Genomic DNA, 13149 nt, shown 5'->3' on the forward strand with positions numbered 1-13149 from the left:
GGGGCAGACCTGCGGGCCATCCGTCCCTTTGACATCTCAATATATGAAAATTTTATCCGTAGAGCTCGTGAAGGCATCATCATTAATACATCCATTCTCTTTATCCTATCAAATCTTGAATCAACTCACATAATATAAAAAAAAAAACTCTTCAGTTTTGAAAGTTATTACTGTACAACTTTTCCACCTTAGTATTTACGAATTTTTTAAAATTCTTAGTTGAAATTAGAGCTTTGATCAGTAGGTATAACATTTTTCAAGTAGAAGAGCTAGATAGATAGATAATGCAGAGTTGGACCGATGCGGGGGACTTGGTCTAGGCTATGATTTTTCGTCAATTTAACCAAGTATTGCCGCTTTGATCCATGCACTAGACGTTTGCCGGACCACAAAACAGGACAAGAAGAAACAGAACAAGGCAAGAGCGAAGCCGGCCGGCTTCCTGAGCCTGTCAACTTGCACATATTTTATTGTAGCTTTAGATTAATGAATACACGGAGGCGAAGATTAATGAATAAACGATACTGCCTCGCATTCATCAAAGCCATCCTCATTCCTCACCTTCTTCGCGACATAACGTTTACTTCGTTATTGTTTCACAAACTACTAATTTGATTAAACCAAGTTAATCTTTCGTATGCATGCGTTAATTATTAACTTTCTCTGCTTAGCGAAGAGATCGATTGATTAGTTATCGATGATCATGGAGAGGAAAGGTGAAGAGCCTGCCGTCGAAGACATAGCGGAATTGATGAACGATTGGTTCTTCGGAATCGTAAACACGAAAAGACTGGCAAATGAAAACACGAAAAGAGTTGCAAATGATGTGATGATAGAGAACAACGAGAAGGAAAAGAGAAGTGGTAGCAGACGCAGCAGCGCGAGTGCACTCACGCAGGAGTGGCTGGAAGAAGCCAAGAAGATGCAGGTCGAACTGGGTTCGCCGTCCAGGATGGGGTCCCCTGCCGGATCGCCGAGGTTCGCCTCCTCGCAAGGAGGGGAAGCCTCGCCGTTGCTCGACCGGAGAGATCCACTCTCCAGATCTGCGAGGAGGTATGTTGCACAACTCAGTAAATTTTTAGTCTTAAAAAAAATTTAAATTAGAACATGCTTTTAAAATTTAGATACAAATGAATCACACTTCGAGAAACTCAAAGGCGTGGTTCGTGAGCGAGGCTATGATTTTGCTCGACATCATTAGATTTTATCTACCATATTTGCTTTGAACCGGCTAACTCAGCATATTAGCATTATATTAGGAGAAACACCGAAATTGATGTCTCATTAATTAATATTTAAGCATTTGAATTTCAGATTTTTGTAGTTCTTATCATATTGTGCTGAGTAAGATAATAAAGAATCTAATTAGATGCAGCATAAAAAAAATTATAATATCAATATAATGTTTTTTTACAAAATCGTCCTTGTGTTTTTATGTTGTTTAGAGACAGTTGATTAGATATTGTTGTTATTTTTATGGGGGCTAAAATAAAAAAAATTTCCCGACGAAAAGACTTAACATAACGGTTTATGCAGATTTTTTTTGTTTGTTTTATTTTCTCAAAAACTGATTCGCGCCAAATTCATGTTCCAAAAAATAAATAAATTTCCCGCCAACAATAACGGTCTAGGCGCCGTGCTCCGGAAGGCATCAGCGACGAGATCCTGCAACGCTCCTCCGCCCGCCACAGCCGAAACAACTCCGAATGCTTCGGCGCCGCCGCCACCGTCGCCGATCACAACTCTCCCGCCGACCTCCTCCCGCCGAAGCCGCGCCGCACGTCCCGCTTCCGCAACGACGTGGAGGCAGAACACGTCCTCCTTTCGCCGCCTCGAAACCTCCTCGACTCGTCGGTATCGACGAAGTCTCACCGGCGGTCGGTCTCCTCGTCGACGTGCTCCCTCGAGCGTATCTGGGGGACGGATTCTGAGAACGAGCCCCACCACCACCGCCGCCGCCACCAAAACCACCGGAGGGCGGCCTCCTCCGCCTCACTCGAGGCTCGTCGTGAGGAGGAGGAGCAGGGTGTCAGGCAGCTGAACGCCTTCCTCAAACGACAGAGAGCGGCGATTGAGAAGATATCTCGTGGCGAAGCTTCTGCTAAAGCCAAGATCATACTCTCCCAACGAGGAGGTGATATTAACTGAGTAACTTTTACTAATATACAATACGAATTGGAATCAAACTCGTTTTGTTATCTACTCTGTCGTTACGAATGCACTAACATGAATAATCTAAGTTTTTAATGTTATGTTCTTAGTGTTGTTTCTGATTCTTGTTATACGACAGGTAGTACAAGTTCGCTCGTGGCGGCGATATGCTATGCGTGGTTATTAGCGAACAGCGAGAAGGGAGAGGGTGGCGGCAGCAGCGGACAGGTAGTGGCGCCGGTGGTGAATGTGAAGAGGGAAAGAATGTTGAAGAACAGACAAGCTGCTTGGCTTCTCTATCATGTAGGGGTTGATGCTTCTGCCCTGCTCTTCGCCGACGAGGTATACATTTTGTTATTCTGCTTGCTACTCTGTATTTCCCCTCGCGTATTACGGTAGGATGTGATGAATCATTAGCAGTTGATCAATTGATCTTGAATATTACAAGCAGAACTTTGCTTTTCATTATATTTTTTTCAAAAATCCTAGAGAAATTTGTTTATTCGAAACATCTCATAGCAATTTTGTTCATTTGCATTGACTTACAAGTTACGCAAGTTATCGATGTTTTTGTCTTAATCTGAATCAGGTTGATCTCGAAGGTCTGATAATGGCTAGACAAGTAAACATACTCATAGTAGGGGAAGATGTTCTTAAAACAAACGGCGAGGTAACTGTTCATTGCTTAACCATCACAAGTTTGTGTTAGACAAGCTCAGTTCCTATACAGGATTGGATTTGTTTTTACAGGCGGGCTCGCCATGCACAGTTCTCACTGATAATTACTGCGAAGAAGCCTACAACCTGCTTCAGAGTTCGTACTTGAAGAAACTTTTGGTAGGCAGTTGATGAATTGCTACAAGTTATTGTGCTTGGCATTCCGATTTTGTAATTGCTAGATTCTCAGCTTGCAGGTATTTTATTAGACACACAAAATCTGAATAATGCTGCTAAATTCTCTACGAACAGAGATTCGGAGGCAGTTCAGTTGCTTTTGGTTGATTCCCCTCAAAATAACAGACATGAACTATTTCTACAATGTATTCTTCCTTTTAACTTCTGCAAACACAACCATAGTGTATTTTAGTACCGGCCTGTTTCTAACATCTTATCTTCTGGTACTTATCCAGTGATGGAAGATCATACGGATAGTTTATTTCTTGAGGTTCTGAGGGATTACATGAAGCCTAACAACGATTGTAAGTTGTGTCATTTAAGCAGTGTTTTGTTGTTGTTGTTGTTGTTGTTTTTTTTTTTTCCTCTATTTGAAATAGATGGAGTACAAGAAACACTCTTAGATTTCATGTTCTGTTAGAGGATCACCCCCTGTACAGAACTGCAGTTTGCAGGCATAAGTTGCTTCAAATCGTAATCTTTTCATGAATCCTGAGTTAGGCTTCTTTCTGATTTGATGTAATGTAGCTTCGGAATCAGAAAACTATATGTAATGTATGCCTTGGACAGCATCTTACGAGGCAGTTGTTGTGAGCATAGGCTCTTCATTTGATTTCTTGGTTAATGAAATGATGAAAAATAAAGGAAGAAATTTTATATGTTAATTAGTCATGCCACTGAGCAAGCCATTTGCACTCCAGGACACGTAAAACCTGAATGTGACGCCTTTTCCAATGCGGAAACTGATCTTTTTTAATGTGTTTTATGAGACTACTTAATTTGGTTTGTCTGTGATAACAATCAAGTTTCTTTTCCCCTTAAATGTCAGATAATGATGGAAGCAGAGAATCTCAGGACCCCAAACTTCCGATGAAAAATTCAACATCAGCACCCAACCAACAAGCTAAGACATCAAGTTCTGGTACACCTTTCAACTTTCATTACATCCAGCAGTTCTATTCCAGCATTCTATTCCTTAAAAGATACAAAATCTGTAATACTTATTGACTACTTCATGTCACACAGACAAAAGTAGCATTATCTATGCATGAAGTTGCCAAATCCTAAAGTTGTGTATCTTTCCTTACTGCAGACATGCAGAAGCCAAAACAATCTCCTGCTTCAGCAGAAGTAGCAACAGCAACTGCTCCGAAGGCTCCGGAAACTGCTTCTCGCGGGAAGAACATATTCTTTCTAGCGAAATGGTTTGGTTTTGGCCCAAAATAAATTTGATTCTATTCATTACTTTGCTGACAATTTGAAACTATAAAGTCTATAAAAAGAACATTGTAATATGCTTAGTTGTTGGGCAAAACTTTTGAACTATAATTCTTGTAGGCATTTCAGTTTGTAGTATGATATTTAATCCAAAGGAATATTCTTTTCCTTTCTACAGAGGGGGACAAAGGGCTAAGGCTCATTTGCATGCAACATAAAATGGAGTAACTATGTTATACCTTATAAAAAAAAATTTATCATGAAGTGTTTGAATACTTTAACAGAACACCTGAGTTAAACTATACTCTAAAAATAAATTTCAACTAATTAAATGCTGCAACTCTTGGAATAATAATGGCACCAAATATTTGATCTGAACACAATCCAAATCTTTTATTGTTGATTAAAATTTGATTTAAACATACATTCTATTGGGTATTGAGGGAAGATTCTTTGGAAATAGTAACATTGAGGTACTTAAAACAGCACAAGTAGCACCCTGTAGTGCTCAGGTAGATGTCATATGCTATCCCACAGTTTTTCTTCTTTTTTTTCCCCCGTGAGAGAGAGAGAGCTAATTTAGACCTAACAAATAAAGACCCAAAATAGTTACAAACCATTAACAAAAAAAAAAAAGAAGAAAGAAATTAAGGCCTCCTTTGGTATCGTTGCTATCTTTTTTTTCTTTTTCTTTTTTTTTGTTTGGTTCTTTTGAATAGAATTCTACATGGAATAGTGCAGTAGGGGTTGATGTATTACTTCCATCACTTGCCACATTTCATGCTAATTAATCATAACAATAAAAGTAAAATCTTTGTACAAAAATAGCAAATTAAATGGAATTAGTCAGTAAAAATAAATACAAAAAAAAATGAAACTAATAGCGTGCTACCTATCTCTCAAAAAAAAGAAAAAAAACGGAGAATAACAAATATACCAGTATTAGTATAGATAAATACATCAAGATGAAAAACCGAAAGAAACTTCATTAAAAACAAAAGCATCATTATTAAAACCACAAAATTATTACAAAAAAAAGATAAGCATGGTGTTTGGACAGGAAAGTATGGCTCAGATTCACCTAAGATCAATCAAAAGCAAAAAGTTTTTAGTCCGACAATCCTACCATGCAGTTTGATATGACCAATTTGGTCTGAGGCACCACATTAAGATTCTGGTCTGAAAGGGCGTGGGTTCAAATCCCAATCCCAACAGAAAACAACATTTCCGCCCACTGAGATCCTTGTTAGTGGGTACTGCATTGGTCAANAAATGAAACTAATAGCGTGCTACCTATCTCTCAAAAAAAAAAAAAAAAACAAAAAAGGCAATAATGCCAAACGAGACCTAAAAAAAAAAAACCACTCCAGCAGAAACCAAAGGTGGCCCAAACCCCGAATGGCCTAGGCCTGTTAGACCAAGCTGGGCCGGATCTGGGCCTTTGTATTCCAATTGGGCTTGATTAGACCAGACCCAATCTCCTGCCCGACCAAGCCGGGCCTGGTAGGCCTGTTAACAAGTCCATGGTGGAGACATTATTGCAATTGCGGAGCTTGTCGTGTACAAAAACTAAAAAAAAAGATAATATTTAATATACACTTCAAAATTTTAAAAAATATTTTATTTATACTTTTATTAATTTTAAAAAAAATTCTTTTTTTTTCTTATGGGATTGAATTATAGAAGAGCATTTTGTGTATTTTGTGTGTATTGATGAATAAATTTGAAAATTTTCAATGATAATAAGAGGCATATTAGTAAATGCCCCAAATAAAAACTACCAGTGGTTTCGTTTTAGACTCTTCTTCACAATCGTGCACCCCTCTCCTTCTCGTCTCTCCTTTTTAGCCCTTTTACTTTTCTCTCCTTGGATTGTTTTTTTTTTTTTGGATAAATTGTATGTATGGTTCTCAAGTTATGAAATAGATGCCACTTTGGCTATCAAACTTTAATTTGTTGTAATTCTTGATTAAAACTTTTAAAATTATTTCAACCAAATCCTATAATCATATTTATTGATAAAATATTGACGTTTCGATAATATAGAAGTAATATAATATTTTAAAATTTTGAAGCATCGCCAATCATAATACTATTATATTACTTCCACATTAGAAATATATTGATATTTAGACAACTAAATAAGGTTATAGGACTTAATTATAACAATTCTAAAAATTTGACCTAAAAATTATAATAAATTAAAGTTCTAGGATCAAAATGTCACGGGTTCATAGTTTGAGGACAAAATGCGGAATTTACCTTTTATTTTTTTTCTAACCCTGCTTCTTTGCTGATAAATTAAACCCGCTAACATCTTATAAAAACTCCCCAGGGCGATTTCAAAATCCACAAAACGAATTGCGCATCTGAGAAGATAGAAAAGAGAAGAGAAAGGATAGGAGTCGCATTATCGTATTTCGCTCCGAAGAGATCCGTGGATTCATCGTTTCCATGTCCCAATTCCCTACGCAGATCCCTCGTCAGAGTTTACGATTCTTTTTTTTTCTTTTTTTTTTTTTGTTTTTTCCCCCCTTAATTGATGCTCTTTTTCTGTTTCTGCGTATGGATCTATTTGACCTCTTTGGGTTATAACATTGGCCTAAATTGGGAAGAGGAAAACGATGATTGCAAGACGATTGAGTGTTTCATTAAGATTTGATGTTTATGTTGTTTATTGTTGATGTTGTGTTAGTCGTTCTAATGCTTGTTTTAATCTGGGGGACTTGAATATGAGATTTTGTTAGAGAATGAATTGATTGCAGATTATGTCCGAATCGTTCAGGTTGGGTTGGATTTAATTCTGATTTTTGATTTGGCAGAGTCTGCCATTTTCAATGCAGTATGCATTGTGATTACTCTTCTTCCTTTGAAGTTAGGCATTGAGTTAACGGAAAATACTTGCTGAATCTGCACTATGTAACAAGAAATGGCCCAATCTGTTACCTAAGTTGTCGAGATTATAGGAACAAGTGACAAGGAAAATTTTACTTTTCCTACCGTGCATATTATTCCATGCATCAAACGCGTAGTCGATTGAGCATTTTATGATGTTCCAGAAATTCTGCCGTCTAAATTAAAAGAAATAGTATGTTACTTAAAGCTTGAAACTTGTACCGTATGGCGAAAATATACAATTTCTTCATTGAATATATCTATATGTTCGGTACTTTGGGTGGTATAATTATAAATCTCATATTAGGACTTCCATGAGTACAAACTGTCTGTCTTGGAAAGCAAAATTAGTTATAATAATGGAAGGTTTGGGGCGTTTTGGAAACCTTTTCTGGCAGCCTGATACGGGGAGTGGGCCATTCACTAATCAATCATTGAACTTGAAAGCACATTGCAACTGACAGACTTGTGAATATCGTTAGGATGCTCTTAGTTACTATTAGCACATTGCAACTAACTGACTTGTTTTATTCCACCCGTGATCAACGCAGCGGATTCAAGTTGTACCGATGTTATGCTAGTAAATGGAAACCTCTTTTGGCTTTTAGCCTTTTCACTGCCTTTTAATGTTAATTGGACTGTGGTGGTTCTCGAAAATGAATATATATAAAATTGAGCTCCATTAGGGTTTATATACCGCAGGTTTACCTTGATGCTGCTATTTTAGGTTCTATTTGCATTAGATACTCATAAGTTTCATGCTACGTTTTACACTTTGGGTCATCAAATCGTGATGTTGATTGGCCAATCTTGATGACATCAGTCTCATTCCACATTTATTTTTTGCAGATAGTAATTTTCATGTGTAACATAATAATGATGAGAATAAAGTATGACCCTCTCTAGCCTTTTTTTCGTTTGCTTTCTTTAGGGCTTAAATGGTTTGTACGTAATATCTTTACTTTCTTGGTCTTGGCAACTTCCTTGAGTTTGGGCCTCTTCTTTACATCTGTTCTGTTTTGCTCCAGGCTACAATTATTTTAATTTTGCTTCTCTTGAGGAGCCAACAGACACAATTTTTCCTGCAAGAAGTTCGCAATTATGAGTTTCTCTAGCAATGTGGAAGAACTTCTGGTTGCAAAAATTTGTGCTTCTTTTTAATTCTACACTGCAAATAGATGGCGAAACTTGGAAATTTTGGTCGTGGGTATGTAAAATTTTTTTTTTCTTGCTTTTCAGATTATTATTGATTTGTTGAAGACGGGTGCTCTTATTGGATCCTCAGAACTTACAGTAAACATCTATTCATACTTTGCAGTGCACTACTAAGAACAAATGAAAGCATGAGGCTTTCTATTTCGACTATTATTGGTGTTATGTTAGGCTACTTATTTGGTATATCATTTCCTACAGTTAGTATAACTAAGGTATGATACTAGTTTCTTCGCCTACCCTTTCTTTGCCGATTTATATTGTGCGAGATGGCATCACAATGTGATTATTTCATGGCCTGTATTCTGCAGCTTCAGTTTCCTTCCAATATCATCTCATATATAGAAGACAGGAATTCTGGTATCATGACGCAGACATTGCTGAACCATGCTTGGACTTCCGTGAGTAGTCATAAAAGAAATAATTCTGCTTCCAGCTCAGATGAAATTCCTAAGGTGCATTCCCCTGCTTTGGAATTTAATTAAGACTTTTGGATTTCTTACTCGTTACCTTCTTGCTATTGATGTTTTAGGCATGGTTTACTCTATCTTGCTATTGATGTTTTAGGCATGGTTTACTCTTTCTTCCATGTCCGCCTAGAGAAGTCTAAACAGATGGTGTACTTGATATTGTTCTTCAGAAAAAGTAGACATAGTATAAGATCATACGTTAGTAATACAATCTCTGGATTTCTGGGTTTTCATGGAGAATCTTTACTCGAGTATTCAGAACTAAAATTGCTGAGTTTTAGATAAAACAATGCTGTGGCAGTGTGGCACAAGATGACAGGTGAAGGTGTGACAGTTGGAGATGATAGTTTACTATCAATGCTATGGTGTAGATTGTTTAATACTACCATAGTTAAAGAAGAACAAGAGTAGACTACTAGCAAGACAACATTAGATAGGTCATAGGTAATCTTATTATTGTTAAAGATAACAAATTACACCTTACGGTTAGTAAACTAATTATTCTCTCTCTCTCTCTCTCCCCCTCTCTCAATTATTGTTTGTTCTATGTTCAGATTTATGTTCCTTCAAATCCTCGAGGAGCAGAAAGACTACCTCCAGGCATTGTTGTGCCAGAATCAGACTTCTATCTCCGCAGATTGTCGGGCAATCCTGACGAGGTGCGTAAACCTGTAAACTGTTTCGAAGTTTAATGTTGCTCTATTTATCCCATTGATGAAAGTCTTCATCACGTGCACGTATCCAGAAGATGTTATGTGCAAAACCATCTCGAGTGATCTTGTAGTATGAGCTATAAACTTTAGTCCTCTATATGCCCATGGAATCACCAATTCTGTAAAGTTTAGTCCTCTATTTTGAATATGTACATGTTGCAATGCTTCTGGGATCTGTTCCATCTGGCGAGTTAGCTAATTTTGCCATTCTGCAAAATGTTTATGTTATGTTTCTAGTTTTTGATGAATATCCATTTCTTGCAAATAATGTCTGGCGTGTCAAAGCGGAAATTCTGTTTTCATATATTTTTTGCACTATTTGCTTGTCTTCTTTAACTTGTCAAATTATTTTATCGAATATGATTTATCATATATTCATTCATCTATATGTGACTCCTAAAAAATCCATTATTTATTTTATCTCATCTGAAACCTTTTTACAATTTATTTAATGGTTTGTGCAGGATCTTGTTATCCAACAGAAATACCTTGTAACATTTACAGTTGGATATGATCAGAAAGCAAATATTGATGCTGCAGTAAAAAAGGTGAGTTCCTTATAAATCTGCAGTCCATTGATAAGATTTTTTTTTCTTTTTTAATGAAAACCTATTTGTTTTATTGGAAAAGTTTTCAATATCTTCATCAGTTAACGACTAGCTGAAATATCTCATAAACATGTTGGAATCGGGCCCTTTGAGGCAATTCATGTAGCCTGACATAAGTTATCTTTGTAGTGGGGCTTCTGTCATTCATGTAGCCCTTAAATTCTGTACTTAAAAGTGGGGCCCCTTAGGCAATTTGGTTATTTCTCGTACCTAGGCAGTGCCTTAGAAGAAATTTACTATGTGTCTTTCTTTCTCTCACATTTTGTAAATTCTTATTTATTGTCCTTTGCCGTCATTTTCAAATCTTGGTCAGTGCAGTTTTCTGAAAACTTCACAATCCTCTTGTTCCATTATGATGGCCGGATCAGCGAATGGGATGAATTCGAATGGTCTAAGAGGGCTATTCATGTGGGTGTCAAGAAGCAAACTAAATGGTTAGAAGATTTTTACTCCGTCTACTCTACTGGAGTACAATTATTCATTTTCATTTTACATTACATAGTTTTAAGCGATGATTACATCATCTAACCTCATTGTGGCATGTAAGGTGGTATGCCAAACGGTTCTTGCATCCTGACATTGTATCTCCGTATGAGTACATATTTGTCTGGGACGAAGACTTGGGGGTCGAACATTTTAATGCGGAGGAGTAAGTATTAGATTTGTTGAGCATTTTAGTTCTTTGCAAAGCTTCTAATAGGTAAAATTATTGTTGTTGTGGCTTTCAGGTATATTAGGCTTGTTAAAAAGCATGGGCTTGAGATCTCCCAGCCTGGTTTGGAGCCGGATAGAGGGTTGTCATGGCAAATGACTAAAAGAAGAGGTGACGGTGAAGTTCACAAGTGAGTCTTTCAAAACTTCAGTTGGCTTGTAAATAGTTATGTGATAATTTTGCTGCTAAAATTGTTTGCTGGATTTTTACTTCTTAACTGGAATTGGATGGATCAGTTTAGATTTTATTTTCTAAGAGATTATTTGGACTTTTTATTAAATGCAGAGAAACAGAGGAGAAGCCAGGCTGGTGCAGTGATCCCCATTTGCCGCCATGTGCTGCGTATGAGCTAACAACTTGGTTTTTTTTTTTTGCCGATTTCACTGCTCAAACAACCGTCTTATAATATCTTATTTGTTGCACGTGCAGATTTGTTGAGATAATGGCTACCGTATTTTCTCGGGATGCATGGCGTTGTGTGTGGCATATGATTCAGGTAGGCTGCTCATATTTTGCTAGTCACTGGTTTACTATTTTGCTTATATTATACTACTTGTGATGTTCATTCGCAGAATGACTTGGTTCATGGCTGGGGTCTCGATTTGGCACTACGAAGATGTGTCGAGGTACTATTATTCATGATCTCTAATTGCATATGTTTGCAGTTGCTTCTAAAAACCTTCTGCTTTGCATTATAAGTTGACACTATATCCTGTGGAGGAGGGGGTGGGTGTCTTTGGCATTGGGCGTTCTTCAAGACCTTATTTTTCCTTCGTTTTTTTTTGTTTTCCTTTTTTACCTCGTTGAGGGTGTGGGGCTTTTGCAATGAAAGAAAATTCTAAAATTTTCATTTATTTTCCTTCTTTTCCATCTTATCATATGCTTTAGCTGATAAGTAACTACCTGTATGTTTCTCAAATAGCTGGCTCATGAGAAAATTGGAGTTGTAGATGCACAGTGGATAGTTCATCAGGTGGTTCCGTCACTCGGGAACCAGGTAAGAAAAAACCTACACACATTCTATGACGACTGTCGATCTTGGAAATAGTTAACAATCCATCTTCTTTGTTACGGCTTTTTCTACAGGGGAAGGCGGAGAATGGGAAAGCTCCATGGGAAGGGGTGGGTCCTTTCTTTTTTTTGGTTATGTAACTAAGCATGCTATCATTGAATCAGAACTCCCCTAACTGGTTGCATCTCCGCAAGCTGTTGTCACACATCTGATCTGAGAGTATTTTGTGCGGATTTTACAGGTAAGGGAGCGGTGTACAAAAGAGTGGGGAATGTTTCAAACGAGGTTGGCAGATGCCGAGAAGGCGTATTACAAGGAAAGGGGAATCACCCCCCCCAATTCGACATTTTCTTAGACCACGCATACTTCAATGCAAAAATCAAATGGTGGCGATAGATTCATGTGCATGTAGATTCAGCACAGTTATGTTAACATTTGTGTATTAGTTTGTGTATTATTCCGTGTCTGATTACTAGTTCTGTTCCTCTTTTTTTAATATATATATATATATGGCATAATTTATTCTTTATTTTAATTCATTTATTGCTATTTTCTGGTAGAATGAGGTCGCACAAAATATGCTCGATAATTCTTTGCATCTTCCATCTCTCTCTTTCTTCTTTTCCTTTACGTGGTTTTTAGTTTAGCTGGTATTCGTCTTTGTAATTACGTCAATTCCATGCTATATGTATCTGCATAGATCTTCCATATGAATGTGTTGCGAAAGTTCGACCTGGCAAATGAATAGTTTTTCGGAATGACCATGCAGATCTGATGATCTGGTCGGAAAAATAAGGATTAATTCCTAAGTAGATCGATTATTATCGTACTAAACGCCAGTTTTATTAATTTACTATATAGTAGTGGAGGTTACATGGATATTCATGCCATGGATGCAGTACACAAGCTCACAAATTCTTATTTATAGAGGTGGTGCCAATTTACTATAGTATCCACCACCACGTACATCTTCATGCCTATGATATTTAGTGGCAATTTTATTGATATTACCGATGATCAAGCAGCCTTAACCATGTAGTTATGCTTGCGGCTGACGAACTCCTCAGTTTCCATGTCCACTTCATCTTCACAGCCGAACCTCTCGCTCTCGCAGATCACGTAGCCGTCGCGTTCGACGAGCTTCCCTCGCTCCAGGACCTCGTCCTCTTCGTAGACCTCCTTGTGCTTGTATCCGCGGGGCTTGTTGGCGAAGTGGCGCGGCCCTTCGCTCACGGTCGTCTTCTTCTCGACCGTCGTCACGTAG

At 37.6% G+C, this 13149-nt stretch overlaps 1 protein-coding gene across 6 annotated transcripts; it reads left to right on the forward strand.

Moving 5' to 3' along the window:
• On the forward strand, positions 6555 to 12420 carry LOC109715669. Of its 6 annotated transcripts, none has more exons than XM_020240786.1 (15): positions 6555 to 6745; positions 8187 to 8365; positions 8477 to 8585; positions 8682 to 8825; positions 9395 to 9499; positions 10018 to 10101; positions 10480 to 10595; positions 10709 to 10810; positions 10890 to 11003; positions 11159 to 11215; positions 11303 to 11369; positions 11446 to 11499; positions 11796 to 11870; positions 11960 to 11995; positions 12127 to 12420. In XM_020240786.1, exons 2-15 carry the CDS (start codon positions 8337 to 8339, stop codon positions 12238 to 12240), a joined length of 1206 nt encoding a protein of 401 aa, XP_020096375.1. In that variant the 5' UTR covers positions 6555 to 6745; positions 8187 to 8336; the 3' UTR covers positions 12241 to 12420. The 6 variants fall into 6 exon arrangements, with proteins under 6 accessions (XP_020096375.1, XP_020096395.1, XP_020096387.1 ...); XM_020240806.1 differs by having other exon boundaries at positions 8187 to 8292; positions 8398 to 8585; XM_020240798.1 differs by having other exon boundaries at positions 6555 to 6719.

This window comes from Ananas comosus, linkage group 1 (genome assembly GCF_001540865.1).
Source record: "Ananas comosus cultivar F153 linkage group 1, ASM154086v1, whole genome shotgun sequence".
Taxonomy (NCBI): Eukaryota; Viridiplantae; Streptophyta; class Magnoliopsida; order Poales; family Bromeliaceae; genus Ananas; species Ananas comosus.